The sequence below is a fragment of the Aspergillus tanneri genome (assembly GCF_003426965.1).
Source record: "Aspergillus tanneri strain NIH1004 chromosome Unknown AapTan_9_pilon_pilon_pilon, whole genome shotgun sequence".
NCBI lineage: Eukaryota > Fungi > Ascomycota > Eurotiomycetes > Eurotiales > Aspergillaceae > Aspergillus > Aspergillus tanneri.
This window is the reverse complement of record NW_022984636.1, coordinates 1,055,077-1,077,639: the sequence shown is the minus strand read 5'-3', so window position 1 is coordinate 1,077,639 and position 22,563 is coordinate 1,055,077. Positions and strand designations below refer to the sequence as shown.

At 40.4% G+C, this 22,563-nt stretch overlaps 3 protein-coding genes across 3 annotated transcripts; 1 reads left to right on the top strand and 2 right to left on the bottom strand.

The window, feature by feature from the left end:
* Nucleotides 1-3,875: 3,875 nt before the first annotated feature.
* ATNIH1004_011838 (uncharacterized protein) lies at nt 3,876-4,625 on the bottom strand (the record flags this gene model as incomplete). The annotated part of the gene is made up of 3 exons (XM_033576400.1): nt 3,876-4,038; nt 4,324-4,419; nt 4,471-4,625. The coding sequence occupies 3 exons, from the start codon at nt 4,623-4,625 to the stop codon at nt 3,876-3,878; spliced, it is 414 nt and encodes a 137-aa protein (XP_033421064.1).
* Nucleotides 4,626-4,983: 358 nt separating this feature from the next.
* On the top strand, nt 4,984-6,213 carry ATNIH1004_011837 (uncharacterized protein; the record flags this gene model as incomplete). Its single annotated transcript, XM_033576399.1, has 7 exons — nt 4,984-5,085; nt 5,147-5,303; nt 5,356-5,432; nt 5,496-5,532; nt 5,580-5,683; nt 5,855-6,154; nt 6,211-6,213. The coding sequence occupies 7 exons, from the start codon at nt 4,984-4,986 to the stop codon at nt 6,211-6,213; spliced, it is 780 nt and encodes a 259-aa protein (XP_033421063.1).
* Nucleotides 6,214-15,344: 9,131 nt separating this feature from the next.
* On the bottom strand, nt 15,345-15,832 carry ATNIH1004_011836 (uncharacterized protein; the record flags this gene model as incomplete). The annotated part of the gene is made up of 2 exons (XM_033576398.1): nt 15,345-15,659; nt 15,776-15,832. 2 exons carry the CDS (start codon nt 15,830-15,832, stop codon nt 15,345-15,347), a joined length of 372 nt encoding a protein of 123 aa, XP_033421062.1.
* Nucleotides 15,833-22,563: the final 6,731 nt, after the last annotated feature.

Below are 22,563 nucleotides of genomic sequence, written 5' to 3'. Positions count from 1 at the left end.
AGGATTGCAGGAAAAGGCACAATGCAGATATCTTTAAGCAGTGGGAAAACAGTGAGAATCCCAAATGCTTTATATGTGCCAGGCATGAAAGAGACCCTGCTTTCAACGCAAGCTTTGTATGCAGATGGCATCTGGAACGAGCATACCGAGAAGGGATACCGATTCTTCCGCAAGCGAGGCAAAGAGAATATTATTGCAACTGGGTACAATATTGGCCGGACAAGTTACCTGGGATGGGTAAAGAGTAAAGATGTATTAGCTGTTCAGTCCCAGGAGTGCAAGGAATGGGATGAAACTGCAAGGCTGATAAAGCAGGTGGATTGGGAACTAATCCACAGAAGACTTGGACACCCAGGACGGACCAGATTCAGGCAGTTAATTAAACAGTGGGACTTACTGCAAAGGAAGCTATAAAAAGCTTACAGACCTGTGAGACTGCATACAGGCAAAAGTGCGAAGAAACAAAACCATGAAGAGGTTCCAAGAGCGTTAAGACCGCTGCAACGAGTTTATATGGACTTTTTTGGGGACCATATAGTAAAACCAAATGCAAAGAGGGATGGAGACATTATCTTTCACTGACAGATGACCATACACGGTTTTCATGGGTATATCTAACCAAGGACCGAAAGGTAGAGACCGTCCAGGAGACTCTAGAAGCATGGTTAGCTCAGGTGGAGCGGGAGAAAGGAGTCAAGCTCCTGGTGATACGCACAGACAATGCAAAGGAATTTTATGCATTGAAGACATGGGCAGAAAAGCTGGGGATTCAATTGGAGTTTATTGAGCCAGATACACCTCCGCAAAAGGGTGTTGCAGAGAGATTGAATAGGCTATTATTGGAGATAGTTCGGGCAATACTAATCGGGGCAGATATTCCAAAGGGATACTGGCCATATGCAATCGAAATGGCAAACCACCTACGGAATAGGACTATACAGGTTAGAGACACCAAGAAAACCCCGTTTGAGCTTTGGAAAGGCCACCCACCAGATATCTCAAATTTCGAACCCCATTCTGCAGAGTTTGGTTTCACCGGAACCAAAGGATGGTGATAAGCTTGAACCAAGAGCAATAGAGGGAGTCTTTATTGGCTATGAATCAAGCAGGAGTCATTACCTGTATGACTAGAAAGGATCGACAATCCATCGAGTACGAACCCCATTTTCTGGAAGACAAGAAGGTTTTATCAGCAGAGAACCAGGAAGCAGAGATATTGGGGAAGAGTCAAGATACTAACAGGCTTTTGGAGAAGGCCAAGATAGGCAGAGGCAACCGCTGCCTCAAACCAGCTCAGGAAACATCCAGATACCTTATATATCTGCAGGACACGCAGATAAGAATCAAGGAGAGAAGGAATCTGCAGAAAACAGTCAACAGGTTGATGACCAGGTTGATGATGCAGAGGTTGAAGAGGTTGAGGAGGTTGAAGAGGTTGAAAATGAAGATCAACAAGCAGACAAAGAAGACCACAACCTGTCACCTGACCAACCGAATCAGGAAGGTCACATGCAGAGAGATATTCAGCAATCCCCTCAACCACCGCAACTGCAACTGCAACTGCAGCCGTCGCAACTAACCCCCGAAAACACCTCTGATTTGCGCAGGCCAAGCAGAATTCGAAAACCTTCGCAAGCGGCAATCGAATTTAACCAGACAGAGGCAATATATGGGCGAAAACCACGTGCCCAGAAGCGCAGAGAAGAGAGGGAGGCAGCAAAAGAACCTTCTCCGCGCATATCCACTGCAGAACTGCAGCGAATCCATGAAGTTGCAAACCTAGCTGTAGCGCTAGAGCTTCATCTTGGTGACAACAATGAGTTTGCTTTCAGAACCAAAGCCAAGGCTAATAGCAAGTTCGACGGACAGATTCCAATCCCGAAGACGTACCAGGAAGCAATATCTGATCCTGTTCATGGATCCCAATGGAAAGAAGCAATCCGGACTGAATTGAGCAACCTAATCCGCTTCGGAACATGGAGATATGTCAAGAAACCAGTCAACCAAAAGGTTATCTCCACCAAATGGGTATTTGATGTCAAATACTCTGCGGACGGACGTGTGGATCGATTCAAGGCACGCCTTGTTGCTCGAGGCTTTTCCCAACAAGAAGGATTAGATTTTGAAGAGATTTTTGCACCAGTGGTACGATTGGAAAGCTTGCGGATTCTATTTGCACTAGCTGCAACATATAATCTAAAAGCTCATTTGCTGGACGCCACAAACGCCTTTGTTGGATCAAAAGTGGACAAGGAGCTCTATATGGAGATCCCAGAAGGAATTGATCCAAAATCCCACAATCCAAATGATGTTTGCGAGCTCTTACAATCCTTGTACGGGCTGAAGCAATCTGCATACCTTTGGAACCAAAAGGTTAAAGAATTCGTCACATCTATTGGATTCAAGCAAAGCACGGCAGACCCGGGAGTCTTTATTAATAACCGCGGAGTTATTATAGCCTTATATGTGGATGATATCTTAGTCTTTAGCACAGATCCAAATGATCTGGATGCTACTAAGAGGAAACTGAAGGAGTTTCATCCCATGAAAGACTCTGGTCTGGTACAAAAGATACTAGGGATTCGGATAACCTGGGGAAAGGACTTATCCAGCTTGACCAGGAGTTCTATGCATACTCTATTTTGGAGGAATTTGGAATGCTAGATTCAAGAGATCAAGATCTTCCATTAAGTCCCAGCATTGATCTGAATGATGAAAATTCCCGCAGACTAACCCGGGAACTGCATGAAAAATATAGGAAAATTATTGGATGCTTGACATACTTGGCTGGTGGAACCAGAGCAGACATTCAATTTCATGTCAACAGATTAAGCCAACATCTTGCAGAACCCAGGGATATTCATCTTCGAGCATCGAAACACATTCTCCGATATGTGAAGAAGACTATAAGTATAGCATCAAGTATAGCTTAAAGGGGAGGGAGGAACAATGGGATTAATTGGACACTCTGACTCATCATATGGAAATGCAACAAAATGTCGCTCAACCAGTGCGTACATATTTTGCATGGCCGGAGGACCGATTAGCTGGTGCAGTAGAAAGCAGCCCATAACTGCTACGTCTACTACTGAAGCTAAATATATTGCTGCTGCAGAAGCTGCTAAGCATGCAATCTGGATTAGACACTTTCTTATAGCTATTCGCAAGCCATGCGGAGCAGTTAGATTAGGTGTTGATAACCAGGGAGCTTTGGCACTTGCAAACAACCCGGTTAATCACCTGCGGAGCAAGCATATTCGCATCCGATACCATGCAATCAGGGATTTCATTGAACATGGTGACATTAAGGCAATTTATATTCCTACATCTGAAATGCTTGCGGATGGACTCACAAAGGCTGTACGGGTCGAAGGATTGAAGCAAATGGTCAAGAAGTTGCAACTAAATGGGTTGGAGAACTAAGATCCTATGGATGCAACATCTAGGATCTTCAGATTGATTATTAGAGGCGTTCAACACCCCTCCGCAATTGTTTTGTCTTATTTCCTGTTTTGGAAGTCTGTATGGCTTCATTTCATTCATTTATGGAAAGGCTACGGGGTAATGAACGAAGGGGAGTGTTACGGAAACACTATAATCCACCCGACTTGGCGGTGCGGAGTATCTGACGATCGATTCAACCCCTGAATCCTTTAGATACTTGAGCACCTAGATAGGAATGCAAGAGACTCAGTTGGTTGAGATACTGTGATTCCTGGTGTTTCCACCGAAGGACATCTACTTCCTAAGACGGCTAGTTGGCCTGTAGCTGATAGAATAGCTCCCTACGCCCCATTTCCCCTGAGTTCCACAACAGTTTACAAGCTCTTCAAGCGATGTCTTTGTCAAAATAGAATCCAGTTGTTCCACCATGCTCACGCCGTGACATACTTGTCCTCAAATTCTTCCGAGTCCTCACTTTCTTCCCCCCCAGATACCTCAACTTCACTACCAGAAAATTCATCATCACCCTCCCAAATTGGTTCAATTGGGGATTTCTGGTTATAGAAATTATTAAGTTCTTGATCCAAGGCCTTACTAGAAGCGCCAATTAATTTCAGTTCATCGCGACCGTGTCTTAAAACTCGTTCTTCAAGAGAATTAACCAGGCAGGACTGGCGATGCCTCCAGCATGAAAGAATAGAATCCTAATTAATGTAAGTATCTTTTCTTAATCTGTTACCAAAGATTATTACTTTTGGGGTGGTTATAGTAGCTGGCTTAGAGGAGATCTCAGCCAAAATCTTGCGAGCTGCTTCATGTTCTTTTGCAGCTATTGCTGCTTCTTTCTGAGCCTCCTGGAGCTGAAGCTGCTTTTCATACCACTCTTTGGACCTCTTAGCATTAAACCTCTCTTGCCATAACTGCGCAAGGGCATTATCCTCAAGCTGTTGTTTCAGTGACTCAGGTGCTGATTTCCTATATATTTCTTAGGCTCCATGGTTGTTACTAAAAGCCGTTACTACATACCAGATTCCAGTTTCCTTGAGCTTTTTAAGACAGTCGAATTTCGCTTTGCGGTCAGCATCATGTCTTTTCTGCAACTCCTTCTCAGGGCCAGTCTTTGCTTGACGACGGTTCCTTGCCTTCACCACTCGTTCAACAGTAGATATTTTGCGAGGCATTGAGAACTGGTGGTAACAGCGCTTGGTAACAAATATAAAGAGAGGGTGGTTAAACTGCAGGCTGGAAAATAAAGAAATTAGATGCTAAGAGTAATAGAGGACAAGGCTAGGAAGAGAATATAAGGTAAGTAAAGAAACAAAGGAGATAAAGAGAAAAAAAAAATTGGTTGCCTAGGACTTAGTGAATAAATGAGGTTTTGTTTACTTATTTAATCTTTCTTACCTCCTTTTACTACTGATACATTCTTTTATTTTACTCTTCTTGCCTTCCGTTGTTGTCTCCTTTCTTCATATCTTTTCACCTCTTTCTTGCATTTTCTTGTTACATTGGTCTGTTACCAGTGATTTTCTTGACAAAATGCCACCAAAAGGTAGAAGGAATACTGGTGGGAAGAGATTACCAGGTCAGACTGCTGGAAAAACTGCTTCAAAAAGCCCAAGCGTACTCCACGTGTTCAAGGTAAGGGAAGCTTGGCTCTCTTTAGTAACGAAATATAGTAACAGTTTTAGCCTTTGAAAAGGATAACGATGATTTAAACGAGGCTTTTATTGAACAGTACAAAGCATGGCATGTTCGCGCGGCTGAATGGGTTCTTGAGGAGAATGGTCGTACTGTGGATGATTATACCTCTATTGAACCAGCGCCTGTCCCAGACCTTTCCAACGAGATCCTTCCTAGTAAGTATTAACTAATCTATTTAGTAACATATTTTACTAATAACCGCTTTAGAGTCTGAGCGGGAAATTCGTCACTATGCAAACCAAACTGGCTTTTTATTCCCAAATCTACATTTGGACGCCTTGTCCGTGAAGCTGTGAAGAAAATCACCCCGAGTTTCGTGTGAACCCCAGGTAATTGATGCTCTGCAGGAAGTTACTGAAATAAGCATAACTCATTTGTTTGCCTGTAAGTAACAGTTTCTAGTAACAGTATAGACTACTAATATTTAATAGGTTCAAATAAACTTACACGTCATGGAAAACATGCAAGTCTTATGGTTGAAGACATGCGTCTTGTTCTCAAGATTATCCAGGAATCTTCACAGTCTTCACAGATGGTTGGCTTGCAACCTCAGGGCCCTTCTAATGCCCCAAAAAACTTACTACAAAGAAAAGGGAAGCAATCAAACATATTAATACAGATTACATGACACTGCGCTTTTCCTTCGAGATGCTGCTATAGTGGTCATGAAGGTCGTATGCCCCCACGACCATTGACTACATCTCAGATTTTGCAACTTGAGGAGGACAGTCGTCGCCGTGCTCTTGCTTACCAGAATACTACCGAACAGAATACGAGACATAATAGCTCTTATCAGGACGATACTGCTACTCAATTTTGTTACGAACCCAGTTATATTATGGTGCATGATTCTGATATTAATTCAGACGAGGATCCCGAATTCGAGGGTGAAATGGACCTTGATAAATCAGAATCAGACTTAGAGTCAAGCTCTAATTCATCAACGGAATTTGGAGAGCAGGGCGACGGTGAGCAGAGCGAAGGTGGGCAAGGCGACAGTGAGAGGGTGAGAGTGAGCAGGGCGAGAGTGAGTAAAGCGACGGTGCATAGGGACAAGGCTAGTAGGTGACAGATCGGTGGGACAGTTCTATGGTGTTTATATTTTATGTGAATACTGTTACGAACTTCTGTTACTTTAGTTTATATTTCATGCCTCACTACTCACTGAATATATGGAGGATCAATACATGGGTATTGTGTACATTAGAAACAAGGTAACAGACTTTAGTAACAGTAAAGGTAGAATCCCAGAAGTTTCCCTTCCCTTGCCAAGACTTTCGGGAAGGGATTCCCATTATATGGGATTCGGGATGGGATATTCCCATTCCCATATACTTAAAAGTTCTGGTCCCGTTTGTGTCAGGGGAGTCCCATGGGATGGGAATGCCTTTAGAAATAAGAATATGGGAATTTCCCTCCTAAATTTTTAATGTCCCGAAATAATCCCTTCCCGATCTTGGCACGGGACGGGATATTCCCTTTGGACCCTTTCCCAAAAATTTCAAAAAATCGTCCCGATTTTTTTGGGAGGGAATCCCATCCCGATTTCCCATGGGAATTTCCCTTCCCAACGGTCAGCCTAGATACTAGCCCTACTCCTGTTACTCCGCTTCTTTTATTAAGTTAGTGGCAAGATATTGTAGTGGAGGAACTAGGGGATTGGTATGTGACAGTCGTATGGATAACTATTATCTTAAGTCCTTGTTCAAAGAGGAAATAGACAATCAACAACCTTCTTGCAGACCTCGGGCGCAGTTGCGTAAAGGGAATGTTGTCTTCTCTCCTTCTAGGAAGTTGTGGGCTCAGGGCCCACAACTTCCGAACTGTTTAAGAGTGTCTCCTTGACCTACTCCTTTGGAGTGTAAAGGGCTGGAGCCTATTTAACCTCTCGGGCCAATGTCCCTACTGTCCCTATTGTCCCTACTGTCCCTTTTGGCCCTGTTGGCACCTTTGGCCCATCGGCCCTCGATCTGTCTGGGGAAATTGTCACGGGCTAGACCGCTATATAACCTATAAATAGGATAGATACAAGAGGAATCGTCGAAGAGGGAAAAGGAAGGCAATACTGAGGCGATTCCGAAACAGAAGAAAAATGGAGAGGGAGTCACGTGGTGGAAATACCAACACGTGACGCACGAAAGAAGAAAACACGAGGTCTGAAAGGTCCGAGTAAACTACAGGGCTTCAGCCCTTTACAGAAATATTTTGATAAATATTAATCACGTGATTAAAAATCTTTCCGAAAAATAAAAAGTTTTCAAAAATTTCAATTTTGGCCTGAAATTTCGAAATTTGAAATTTTTTTCACATCTCTAACTCCAACACAGGTTGTGGGTCAGATGACTGTCATGTGACTGCCAAGCAAATTTTTGGATCGCCCGAGCCATTCCGAATGCCTATCCGACCTGCAACCTGTGGGATGGGAGGATGGATGGATTTGAATCCTGACGTAATCCGGGAATGGCCGGCTGCCCGGAAACATATGATTACACCAGCTATGAACCGCATTCAGAATTACTACCTGGCTACGTCACTTATTAGGTCAACTTTGAAGATTTATATCGGTGATTTCGCAGGTCCGGTTTTTCCAGCACTATCTACTCGATTGCCAACAGTCCGCCTTTTTATCTGCCAACGATTAACGTGTGAATTCAGCAAAAGGATTAGTTTCCACACTCACAAATTGATTATTTAACATGAGACCCCAGTACTTGTACTACCTTCTAACCACAGGTGCTATGGCTCTTGCTGAAGATCAGCACCAACCTGTACAGCTCAGGTTTGCCTCCTTTGTCCTCCAAATAATTTTTAACACTCTAATACCTACTAAAAACTACTGGTTGGTGGTGTATAGGAAGTAGTGATCCTTTTACTATAAGCTTAGAGTTTTACTAATACCAGTGGTGGGATGGGATATAGTATGTAAGTGATTCCTATAACACAACTATAAGCTTAGAATTTCGCTAATATATAAATGGATGAGATACAGCCTGTAAGTGATTCTGATGGCAGAACTATATATATTTACTAATACTGGGGGTGGGATGGGATATAGGTTGTAAGTGATTCTGATGACAGAACTATATATATTTACTAATACGAGGGGCGGGATGGAATATAGGTTGTAAGTGGATTCTGATGGCACAACTATATATATTTACTAATACGAGGGGCGGGATGGAACATAGTATGTAAGTGATTCTGATGGCAGAACTATATATATTTACTAATACCAGGGTGGATGGGATATAGCTGTAAGTGATTCTATGGCAGAACTATATATATTACTAATACCAGGGGGATGGGATATAGGTAAGTGATTCTTGGCAGAATATATATATTCCACTAATATCAGGGGTGGGATGGGATATAGACTGTAAGTGATTCTGATGGCAGAACTATATATATTTACTAATACCAGAGGTGGGATGGGACATAGGTTGTAAGTGATTCTGATAGCACAACTATATATATTTACTAATACCAGAGGTGGCATGAGATATAGTCTGTAAGTGATTCTGATGGCAGAACTATATATATTTACTAATACCAGAGGCGGGATGGGATATAGACTGTAAGTGATTCTGATGGCAGAACTATATATATTTACTCAAATACCAGAGGTGGCATGGGATATAGTTTGTAAGCGGTTCTAATGGCAGAACCATATATATTCGACTAATACCAGCGGTGGGATGGGATATAGGGAGTAAGTGATTCTGATGGCACAGCTATATATATTTACTAATGCCAGAGGCGGGATGGGATATAGTTTGTAAGTGATTCTGATGGCACAACTATATATATTTACTAATACCAGAGGTGGGATGGGATATAGACCGTAAGTGGTTCTCATACCAGAAGTCTATATATTCTACTAATATCAGGGGTGGGATGGGATATAGTCTGTAAGTGATTCTGTGGCAGGACTATAAATATTTACTAATACGAAAGGTGGGATGGGTTACAGGGAGTAAGTGGTTCTGATGGTAGATCTATATATATATTTACTAATACGAAAGGTGGGGTGGGATATAGCTTGTAAGTGATTCTCATGGCAGAACTATATATATTTACTAATACCAGAGGTGGGATGGGATATAGTTTGTAAGTGATTCCGATGGCACAACTATATATATTTACTAATGCCAGTGGTGGGATGGGATATAGTTTGTAAGTGGTTCTGATGGGAGAACTATATATATTTGCTAATACCAGAGGCGGGATGGGACATAGTCTGTAAGTGGTTCTGATGGCAGAACTATGTATATTTTACTAATACCAGAGGTGGGATGGGATATAGGAAGTAAGTAATTCTCATGGCAGAACTATGTATATTTTACTAATACCAGAGGTGGGATGGGATATAGTCTGTAAGTGATTATCATGGCAGAACTATAAATATTTACTAATACCAGGGGTGGGATGGCATATAGGGAGTAAGTGGTTCCGATGGCAGAACTATATATATTTACTAATACCAGGGTGGGATGGGATATAGTCTGTAAGTGATTCTCATGGCAGAACTATATATATTCTACTAATACCAGGGTGGGATGGGATATAGACTGTAAGTGATTCTAATGGCAGAACTATATATATTCCACTAATACCAGCGGTGGCATGGGATATAGTCTGTAAGTGATTCTTCTTTTGGCAGAAGTATATATATTCGACTAATATCAGGGGTGGGATGGGATATAGGTTGTAAGTGATTCTGTTGGCAGAAGTATATATATTCGACTAATATCAGGGGTGGGATGGCATATAGGGAGTAAGTGGTTCCGATGGCAGAACTATATATATTCTACTAATACCAGGGTGGGATGGGATATAGACTGTAAGTGATTCTGATGGCAGAACTATATATATTTACTAATACCAGAGGTGGGATGGGATATAGTATGTAAGCGGTCCTAATGGCAGAACCATATATATTCGACTAATACCAGAGGTGGGATGGGATATAGGGAGTAAGTGATTCTGTTGGCAGAAGTATATATATTCGACTAATATCAGGGGTGGGATGGGATATAGGTTGTAAGTGATTCTGATGGCAGAACTATATATATATTACTAATACCAGAGGTGGGATGGGATATAGGTTGTAAGTGATTCTGATGGCAGAACTATATATATTTACTAATACAGGGGGGATGGGATATAGGTAAGTGATTCTGTGGCAGAACTATAATATTTACTAATACAAGGTGGGATGGGATATAGGTAAGGTTCTGATGGCAGAACTATATATATTCTACTAATACCAGGGGTGGGATGGGACATAGGAAGTAAGTGGTTCTGATGGCACAATTATATAAATTTACTAATACCAGAGGTGGCATGGGACATAGTCTGTACGTGATTCTGATGGCAGAACTATATATATTCTACTAATGCTAGGGGTGGGATGAGACATAGACTGTAAGTGATTCTGATGGCAGAACTATATATATTTACTAATACCAGAGGTGGGATGGGATATAGCTTGTAAGTGATCCTGATGGCAGAACTATACATATTACTAATACCAGAGGTTGGATGGGACATAGTCTGTACGTGATTCTGATGGCAGAACTATATATATTCTACTAATGCTAGGGGTGGGATGGGACATAGACTGTAAGTGATTCTGATGGAAACTATATATATTTACTAATACCAGAGTGGCATGGGATTAGCTTGTAAGTGTCCTGATGGCAGAACTATACATATTACTAATACCAGGGGTGGCATGGGTATAGCACGTAAGTGATTCTGATAACGAACTATAATCTTTTACTAATAATGAATTGGGATGGGATATAGGGAGTAAGTTATTTATACTTTAAGACTATAAGCTTATAGGTTTTACTAATACTAGGCCTGGTGGAATGGGATATAGAATGTAAGTGGTTCTTATAACACAGCTACCAGCTAGCAGTTTTACTAATACCAGGGGTGGGATGGGGTATAGCTTGTGAGTGGCATTATAAAGTAAGAGAATGATTTAATATTACTAAGTAATTGGGAGATAGGCTGTAAGTATTATACCCCTCTAATGTTAATTGTTAATAAAATAGTGACTTAAATGAGATATAGCCTGTATGTTGCTCTAAATAAAATTATATACCAACTTATATTTACTTGTCTATGTTGGTTGGTATATAGCCTGTATGTGAAAATATATATACATATATTAAGGGCACTATAACCTGGGTGGATGGCATGGCCTTAGATTGTATGTGGCTCTGCTTTATAAACTTTGAGAATTATAAACATCTAACCTGTGTTGGCTGATTTTAATAATATAACACAGACTGTATGTGACTGCAAATACTAAAACTTAAGGTTAAGCCTTACTAATGTGTTTTTTATATGGTATAGAGTGTAAGTTATATTGGTTAAACCTGTGAAAGTATAAAATTACTAACCTACCTTGTTTGGATGTCTCAGGCGGTAGGCGGCACTATATAAAATATTTTATAAGTAATACTGATTATATATCTAGATTAATGCCGAGATTGTAAGTGGAATTAATTTATTAGTTTGTTGTGCTAATAGCTTTTAACACATATATTCTTTGCATATAGACGGTCAGTCACTATAACCCACTGGGCTAAAACCCAGCTGATATTAACTTTATGGGCAAAAATAGAATGTAGTTCTTTTTATTACTAAAAAATAATAAAAAAAGCTGCTGGCAGGAGCTGACTACATTGAATATAGGCTGTATGTGACTACGATAAAATTGCTGTTAAACTAAATTTGTGGCTTATAAATGCTGGTTGGGTGGAATATAGATTGTGAGTGGATTTAGCTATTAACTGGAACTAGTTATATCTGACCATTTTTGAACTTACCATAGCCCGTATGTGACTGTTGAAATCCGAGTTGATAAACGTTGCTAAACTTTCTATGTTTATTGGGATATAGAGAGTAAGTTAATGATTTTAACCACAATATTTAACTATAGGAAGCCACGTGGGTTTGGTGTTAGTGGAAATAAATCACTAACAGACATATAGATAGTGAAACCAATCTTGTAAGTGGTGCGATACTAAGTGGAACTTGTTATATCTAACCCTTGTTTGTCAAACTTTCTGCAGGCTGTATGTGGCTCTTAGAATTCAAAGTTTATAGCTAAGGGTTGCTAAATTCTGTTATTATGGGACATAGAGTGTAAGTAGAACAGTTTTAATTATAATGTTTAATTAGGGAAGCATGCACATGCTAATTAATATATAGCTGGAAAACAGGATTGTAAGTAGCTCCGGCTACAAAGGAAGGTGTGTTTATAAGGCTGCTAATATAAACATGGTATTATGGATATAGAAAGTAGGTGAAGAATTATCTACTGAAGAATGGCGCTAATATATAATGGTTAACGGAGAAATAGAGTGTAAGCCACTCAGATAAGGATATAACCTATATGGGTTAGCTGCTGCTGTTTGCAAACTAACTAATAAAATAGCTTGTAAGATGGCTCCACCTAAGGAATTATATGGACAGTTACTGACCCAAGATTATTGGACTGGATTTAGGAAGTATGTTTTTCAAAGCAAATACTTAACTAGTATAAAATATGTATACCACAATGGCATAGCCTGCTAATGTATTCGGGGGGGGAATAATAGATAGTAAGTAGCTCTGTTGGGTGTTTCCTAGAAACTGGACAGTTTATTAACTTCGGCACGTAACATAGCCTGTATGTAAATTCCACAAGATTACCTTAAATATGGATATTGTTGCTAAATACTGTTGGTTTGGAATATAGGCGGTAAATGTCCCCTGTTACTATACTGCGATTAATAGACGTTACTAATCTGCTGCTGTGTGCCACAGAACGTAAGAATTACACCCAAACCTGAGTATTATAGGAAGCAGTGCCTGACCTGCGAGCAATAACTACAATACAGTGTGTAAGCACCCCCTTGCTATATATAAAGAGAGTTATGATTAGTTAATAATAGCTCTTGTAAGGGATATAGTATGTACGTATCTCCCACTAATTATCTATTAGTTTAAAAAAGAATTGTTAGCTAAGAACAGTGTGTGGAATCCCACTTTTGGATACAGAATGCAAGTTACTCTTACCCCGAGGCGTTGATGGCCCAGTATATTATATTAACTCGATGGGATATAGTGTGTAAGCCGGATTAGTTAAATACTATAATAACCAGCATCGCTAATTGCCATGGGGGTTTTTGCACAGCTGGTAAGTAACATGCTGTTAATAATAATAGGAGAGAGATCCCGCTAAGTGACGGTTATATAAAAATATAGGTGGTAGGTTAACCACACCTTGCTTTTCAGAATTAAGGCAGCTGTTAACCAAACAATGCGGGCTATATGGGATATAGGAGGTAAGCATATTAAATATATTTCTTCTAGCTATAAAAGTATTTGCTAAGTAATCTGGTTGCTGGGGTGGGAATGCAGTCTGTAAGTAAAATAAACTATCTTGGCTTGCACTTATAACTAATTCCGCTATGCAGGCTGTAAGTATTTCTGTGTCGAATAGCCACAGATAGCTGAAGTATTGCTAATTTAACCCTTGTTGGGATGGGGTAAAGGGAGTAAGTTTCCTAAAAATCTGCTAATGTTTAACTATTGCTAACTACTATCTCCTTAATATAGTGTGTAAGTATAGCTGAATTAGGCATACACCTTAAATAGTGTGACTCGCCCGTACCTTGTTAACAAAATATAGGGAGTAAGTGGATTTAACTATTTTAATTACAAGAGTATATAGTAGGAACTGACCAGAGCTTGTTTTACAGGTGGTAAGTGGGCTTTAGAACAGTCTTCTAATATAATCATGATTTATTAATCAATACTAATGCAAGGAGAGTGAGACAGACTGTATGCATTACTATTAAGTCTTAATTAATATTGCAGTAATAATATACTTACCAAGAATTGGTTGGATTGACTTAGTGTGTATGTGATGCTCTTTATAAAAAGGCAAGGATAATACTTATTTGTGATGACTTATCTGCACATAGACTGTAAGTGATATTTCCCAGATAATACCAGAACAGGCCGCTAACTACCAACTATGTTATAGACGGTAGGAAATCTAAATAAATAATCCCGGAGCTAAGTGTGTTACTAACATATACCTTCGTGGTGGGATACAGCGGGCAAGTCTTGCTGAATACAATATATAGCAGAATAGTAATGCTAACAAACACAAACTAACTGTACAGCCTGTGAGTTATCCTTTAACTTATTTGCACTGGCACTACGGTGACACTCACTTGTAATATGTGACTGGGTGTAGACACAGGTAAGTAAGGCATACAATAATATATAGGATTATAAAAGAGTTTTATATATGCTTAATTTATTATAATATAGGTAAGTAGTGCTATTCACCAACCAGTATAATAAATATAAAATTAGTTTACTTACTCCAGGGGGCATAACACAGATGGTAAGTATATCTGATTATGAGCTGAATAGAATATGCTAGCTACAAGATGACTAACTCCCACAGGTGGTAAGGGGTCCCCAGTATAATATAAACTCTGCCCCTATATGTTAATATACATGTCCTGGGCTAAACACAATAAAGGCTGTAAGTGGCCTTGGTCAAGTCCTATAATTCTGCCATGAAACTGATAATAGTTAGCCCTATGACCATAATGCTCTGGTAAGTCAGGACAACTAAAATTAATTAGACTTGAATATTAAAAGCATATCACTGTTACTAACTTGAAATATTAGTAACAACGTGCAACCGTTATAGTGCGGTCTAGTGGACTCAAGGTATTTTTAACAGTATAGTATCCACCTCCTTCCTATTATTATTTCTTTGTTTTTAATGGCTTTTATGCTAACCATTATCTTATTTTGTCGGATGACTAAACTATGATTATTGGTATTGCTGCAAAGCAGCAGTGGTAGTTCAACACTGTAAGTCCACCTTATTAGGTCGTGTGTATACTAACTTAATAAACAACTAAGACTTTTATTTGGTTGTCAATGCGTTATTGTTACTGGAACTATTGGTTTAACTATTTGTTCGCCTCGGCATGGGTTTTTTTCCTAGTATTTCTTGCTAGGTTTTCCCCATGTCTTCTATGCAAATGCAGGGGCAAATGTTGAATGTTTTCTTATATTTTAAGTTGTACAATCAGAATTGAAGATTGTGGTCCACTTTTCTGCACTACTATGTCTACTACTATGGTTTATGACAATGCTGTAACGAATCAACTTGGCCAGTAGATCAGCCAGTGAGTTGGATAAGATAGTAGACGCAAAAGTGTCACTATATCCGAAAAGTCAGATGTAGACAGTAGACTTGTTAGGCCCGCGGGTTGGGCCGGGTTTTTGAGGTTTTTCAACCCAGCCCGTTGGGTTTGGGTCAGGTCAAGATTATATATAAAACCGCCCACGGGTTGAAACAGGCTTGTCATCGATAATTTCTTGGCATTATAGTCAATGACTTCGATTCTCCCCCAGGTTACAGGTGAGCCGCCCTTGTTCAAGCGGTCGGGCGCCCCGAAACTGGTCATGTGATATGCCTAGCAGTTGTCAGAATAAAGCTAGTCCATATTGGGACATCATGTGAATATATATACCCAACACTCCTCATAGAGGGGTTGGGCAGAACATCCTTCTGAATATACTCAATTCTCACCTCCATACCAATATCCCATATATTCTGACAGCAGTGCACATGCCCATTACCGCTCATGGTTTATATTACACGGCATCTAAGCTTTTCAATACATGACATCCTCCATTACCCACCACCTCAACAGGAAAATGATTAAGTACTTGTAAACCAGTTATTTACTACTGTTGTAGTGGAGGAATTCGGGGGATTAGCACGTGACATTTGTATGGATAGCTATTATCTTAAGTCCTCATACGAAGAGGTAATAGACAATCAACAACCTTCTCACAGACCGCGGGACGCAGTTGCGTAAAGGGCATGTTGTCTTTTCTCCTGCCAGGAACTTGTGGGCTCGGGGCCCACAACTTCTGAACTGCCTAAGATTGCCTCCTTGACCTACTCCTTCGGAGTTCTACCATTTCCCTCTCATTCACTGTCTAACTACTTCATAGCTGTTTACAACATCTCAAGGCTTATATTTTGTAATCTTGCGCGCCTTTCCATAAGCTCCAGCTCTTTTTCCTCGTTTTGAAGTTGTTTCTCTCGTATGTGCTCTTCTTTTTCCTTATTTTAAAGCTGCTTTTCTCGTACGCGCTCTTCTTTTTCCTTTAATTGAAGCTCTCGCTCTCGAAGATCGAAGTTCTGTCACTGTTGTTCAGAATTTAATATATTCTGTGAAGAAATTCGACGAAGACTCTGCGACGAAGAAGATATTGAACTGATTATAAAGTACTTAATAACTACTTCGAAAGCACTTAAAGAGTAAAACTTACCGGCTGGCGCCTGATACCCTGGGTTGCGATTGAGACCTATTTGGTATTAATTCAGGTTCCGACCCTGAAGACAAATGGGTTGATGATGAATAGCGGCGTTTTCTAGACTCTAATTATATTTAAGTAGTTTATAGTTAGTTAAAAATAGAATAATATATGTATACATATATATATATATATATATATATTTACCTTCGCGAGCCACATGTCTTAAACAGTTTGTCTCCATGTTTGATGTTCGATATGAATGATGAATATTAAAGTTCGTACGATTTATATATTGCAGAATATCTTGTTTATCAAGCTTTGCAGAACTAAAAAAAATTTAGCAACTACTTTTTAAGTACTTGTTAAGCAGTTACGAAGTACTTACTTTTGGATTGCTGCTGTTAACGTTAATCGCCTTCCTGCTGCGTTGGCTTTATGGTGAGACTGTTCAGCTGAATTGGTATGATTCCGAATAGAATCATAAATAAATACTGGGATATTCGAGCAATTTTTGTTAAGCCCAGCTTTAAGAACAGGAGTCTTTTTATGGGCCGCCCATGCCTGGACCTTTTCATTTTCATGTTCTAAGCAGTCAGTAACTACTTTGTAAGTGTTTATAAAGTACTTACCAATCAATAAATTGCACAACTGATCATAATCATCTTCAGATTTGCAATCAATTAAGCTGGCCATTCGACTCCATACACCTGAACTTTTGTCATTGCTCCCAACTGCTTCAGTAATTGTCCGAAAAAAGTGAACCCAGCAAAATATAATAATCCCTTGTAACTGCCACTGAATCGATTGGTGAAGAGGGTCGATTTCCTGAAGATAGTGACCAAGGCCTCACGAACAGGTGCATCTTCAAATTAAAAACAAGAGTATGTAAGCTGCATAAGTGTCACCTGATATGCTAGAATTGGTTAAAGAAGCGAGAGCTATGCTAGTGCGGTTTTCTTGCGGTTATCCATGGCTAACCGTGGTTAAACCGCAAATCTGCGGTTGTGGTTTTGACTATGATACCCAAAACCGCGGTTTTGCCGCACGTCTAGAGGAATCGCTGAAGGAAGGAAGAAGAAATAAAGAGGGAGGAAGTGTGCGTTCTCATACGACCCCAGGTATGCGGACCAATCAACTGCGCCGATTGTGGCGAGGGCGAAGCCGAGCAATATACAGGCGTAGCCTGCGACATGCTCCAATACTAGTTTTCCTATACCTCTCTGGGCTAACCAGCTCCAGAACGGTATCCCTAGGAGTAGTATACTAGTACTGGGGATACAGCTCACAGTCTTGTCTTTCAGGTGAACTTAGGCTTCCTACTAGAGAATTCTACAAGGCAGTCCAAGCTTCCTGTTTTTGGTGGAGTAAAACGCAGGAAAAAATCTCACCACTTTTTAAAGAGAAGTGGTAAACTAAGGGCAAGGTTTTTATTGTTTTTGCAGAATACCAGGCTAGAATAACTGCTGTGGTGTGCAGGGCAGCTAGGTCCCCACCTCTTATCCTTCTCCAGGACAGTGATGGTGTTATACCGGTAGAGGCCTAGGGAATAACTAGTAGTGGCCCAGAAGTATTACAGGGGTATCAAGATTTCAACCACATGTAACAGTAAAGGGCTTATCTAGAAGTTCCTTGAACCCCCTAGTAGGTGCAGGAGTAGGTATAAGTATAGACTTATAGAGCTTTCCTTTCCTAGATAGGGTGTTCCGCAGGGACCGTTCGAAAGTCGCAGTATATTGGTGGTTGGTGTTGTCGGAGGTGGGAGGTGGCGGCAGTGGGAGGCAGAAAAGAGGAACTGCGTTGGTGGTTGGTCTCGGCAGCCCGAGCTCGGGAGCGTGGGAACACGAAAAAAAAAAATTTTTCACACGAAAATCGCAGTCTTTTTCATCAAAATACGGAACGTGGTTGGACTGTTGTATCAAGAAAAGTGGAGAAGTGACTAAGCTTGAAGAGGGCTATAAAACGATGTATGAATCGGTACCCAATACCCTACGGCAAGCCATTAGGACAAAAGTTTAAAAACTAATTTTTTAGCCGAAGTCCCTTTACCGCTTTCTGTACCGCTCTAACTAATAGTAATAAAGTAGCGGTGAAGATAAAAGAAAATAATAACATCTAACTGAGAGTAATTGTTTCTTTATATCAATTACAAGATGCCTCGTCCTTCTATTGAATTAGAGCCTTATAAAGCTGAGATTACTAGTCTATATAAGAATAAGAAGTCTTATAAAGATATTGCGAAATACCTTGAAGCTCAATATGGAATTGATGTTCAAGCGAGTACAATCTATGGCCGTTTAAAGACTTGGGGAGTTGATAAAAAGCATCGTACGTTAAGGTCTGAAACAGTTCTTCATTCACGGATAAAGGTTCTCTTTTTTCAAGTAGGTCTTGAAGAAAAGGAACTTCTCCGTGTACTAAATCTTGAAGGGTGGGATATAAAGCCTCGGACACTTAAATACATCCGTCATTACCTTGGGCTTTACCGTCGTACGAAGAATCCTATGATTTTACAGCAACAGGTTGAGAATGTTATGGAAGAACTGCAAAAACAGATTGAAAAAGGCCAAATTGAAGGCTATGGAAAAGAATTGCTTTATCGTCATATGCGAAGCCAAGGGTTTATGGTTGCTCGGTAAGCTCTTCGTACGAATATTAGATTCCGAAAATTAATTTTTTTTCCCTTAGGGATCGCCTCTTTTCAATCTATCGTACGCTTAATCCTGCGTCGGTTCAAAGACGTTTGCATGATTTGCAGCGGCATAGAGGAGCATATATTGTTCCAGGGCCTAATTATATATGGTTAATTGATGGCTACCTGAAACTTGCCCCTTATGGGATTGAGATCTATGCTGCTATTGATGCATATTCAAGATATATTATCTGGGTCTACGTCGGCATTAGTTCTCGTACGGCTGTTAGTGTTCTGCGGCAGTTTTTGGATGTTGTGCAGGTTACCAAAAAAACACCTCGATTCGTACGGTCTGATCGTGGAAATGAGACACCTCTTCTTGCTGAAGCTCAACATAAGCTTCAACAATCAACAAACCCAGAGGTCTCTATTAGAGATTGCTATATATACGGTACAAGCACAGCGAATCAAAGAATTGAGGCCTGGTGGCTACAGTTGAGTAGGGGCTTACTTTGGCGCTGGAAGGTAAGATGTTATTCCCTATTTCTTCGTACGAGGAGCTAACTTTAATAGGACTTTTTTATATCTCTTCAAGAAGAAGGGCTTTTTTCTCAAGATAATCTACCTTCTCAGATTGCTCTTTTTGCTATTTATATGCCTATCCTTCGAACAGAAATTTTTTCCTTCGTACGAACATGGAATAATCATTCTATTCGGAAACAAAAGCTTCGTCCGCATTTAGTTCATGGCAAGCCATATATGAACTATCATTTCCCTGTAGATGGTGTACAGGATTTTGGTATTTCATTTAATGAAGACCTTTTACAGACTCTACAGAGTGAGGTTCAAGCCTGGGGTAAGTTTTTTTTATTAATTATATATAAAATATACTAATAAATCTATAGATTCCGATGAATACCTCCCTCAAGAAACATATAATTGGGTATATAAGCAACTTTCTGAGCTTGGCTTTAGTCCAAATAACCCTTCTGAGTACTCAGATAATGATCGGTTTTCACCTTATCGTACGATGTTTATTGATTTGTGTCAACGTATAAGGATTCACATTGAAAGTGGGCTTCAACCAATACTCAGCTTATCTACAAAGCCAACGGGTGGTTTTAATTGGCAGCCTGAGCAGGAGATTCAAGAAATTGACTTTGATTTTGACCATACTGGGGATAGCTCTCTTAGATAGCTTTGTACGAAGAGATATATCTTCACCGCTACTTCCTCACCGCATTTTTGTTAATAGGTATGAGCTCTACCTTAAATATCTCACAAATTTCGTACAATAATGTAAAAAAGACTTATTCTTCAAAAACGGCAAAAAGTTTAAAATGGATTCATCCTGGAGTCCATTTTGTCCTAAAACTGGTATGAGACATGGTGATGCCTGGGCATGTGGAAGCTGTGGTGCTAGGCGAAGCCATCAATCTTCTCGTACGAGAAACAAAATAGATATTATTGACCTTTCTGATTCACCTCCTGCAACAACGGTTTTTACACATTATGATCGTACGGAAGGGGCAGAGCAATATCGTCAAGCTTCTATCACTCGTACGAAGAAACAAGTTATTCCTTCCTCCTTTATTTCAGCTACTGTTTTATTTTACCTTTTAAAACAGTCAAGAACTGAAGAGGGATTTTATTCTCCTACTTCGTGCAAATCTTTAGGTATGTATAATGCTTAGCTATTTATTATTTTATCTAATTCAACTTCTAGAAAAAGTATCAATGAAAATCAAGAATCGTACGATTGAATCCTTTGAAGACTTTATTACAAATGATCTTTTTCCTGGAATGAGTCAACAGCTTCAACAAGATCCTTTAGATCAACTTCGACTTGCAGTATCAGTTTCAAAGCTAGAGCCAGTATATGTCTCTAAAAATGCCGACTCCCCTCAAACTATCGAAGAACTTGTTTCAACATGGTTTCGTACGGGTGGGCAAAATCAGCCTGTTAACATCTTTGTTATTATCGTACGAGAGGTCCTTTCTGCAAAAGATGAGACCCCTGTTCCTGTTCTACAAGAGGAGAAGACGTCTCAAATAAAAAAGGAAAAAATTTCAAAGGGTAAGAAGGGGATTAAAAAGGAAATTAAAACAGAATTAAAAGTCAAAACAGAACCAAAGGTTTCTCGGAAAAGATCATTCTCTGTGGCTCAGTCTGAGGATTCAGTGTCTAATACACCAGACACACTTGAATATATTGCAAATCGTACGAGGAACCAGCATGAATTGACTGAGGAAGATCTTGAACGTTCAGCACAACATGGACTTTGATTTTGTTGCTTGGATATGGTGTGAATAATGTTTGTGACTTAATTTTTATAAATCTTATTCACTTTATTGTACAACATAAGTAAAGGTATATAAAGGCCTTCTTCCCCCTTTTTTAATCCTTTACTTCTCTTCTCCTTTTATCTCTAGATACCCAGTCTTGTTTCCCCTCTTTCAGCCCTTTTTCGTACAACATGTCTGCCCTTATTCCTGCTCTTCTCTGGAGGAGATTTGGCGCCGTGCAGTGGAGGTCTCCCAGGGTGATCCTGTTCTCCCTATTGGGGGGCAGCAGCTTGCACCTTGGGTACACAGCCTACCAGGCCAGGCAGTTTTGGCCCGTCTAGGTCAAGATGTCCGGTTCGTACGGGGGTGTATCTCTGGATATCAGATCCTATCCCATCGTCCTTCATATATAAATGCCCTCCTGATCCAATCTCGCGGTCGTACGGTAGGCGTGCCGTGTTTGGCCTGTAGGCTGGCACGGCCAGGCTATCGTCCATTCCCAGAGTGTCGCCGGGTTCCAGGCCACTTTGGTGGAGCTTGTGCCAATTGTAAATGGCGTGACCATACTAGTCGCTGCTCCGTACGGTCAGGAGGAGAGGACGATCCAGGAGATGATGAACCAGAGGCACCCTTGGATGATGTTGGTAGCCCTGCAGACACTCCTGGGGATCGTACGCTACCGGCGCCAGGTTCTTCTCCAGAGAATGCTATTGTTATTGTTTAAGTGTATTCTTCCCTTTTGGCGTACGGCGTTGGTTGGCGTTTGGTGTATGGCGTTCGGCGTTTTTGTGCTTTTGTGTTTTTACCTGGGCAATGGCTTGCACCTCTTTGTGGTGCTCAGGACTAGTAGCCTTTATAGGTGAAGCTAAGCAAGCCTGAGTAGATATATACTGTATTATATTCTCCTAGTAGAATATTAAATATAAATCAAAGCATGTTATTCTGTATTCTGCCGGCAAAAACTCAGTCACCGGATAGAAAAATTAGTTTTAAACTTTTGTCCTAATGGCTTGCCGTAATACCCCCAAATGTGAGGGTTGGGTTGGAGGGTGCGTAGTTGTTTTTCTCTGGCAACTAACCGTGCACACACCACCACCCTTCCGGGTGTTGGTGCTCCCGGTCTCAACGGTCCT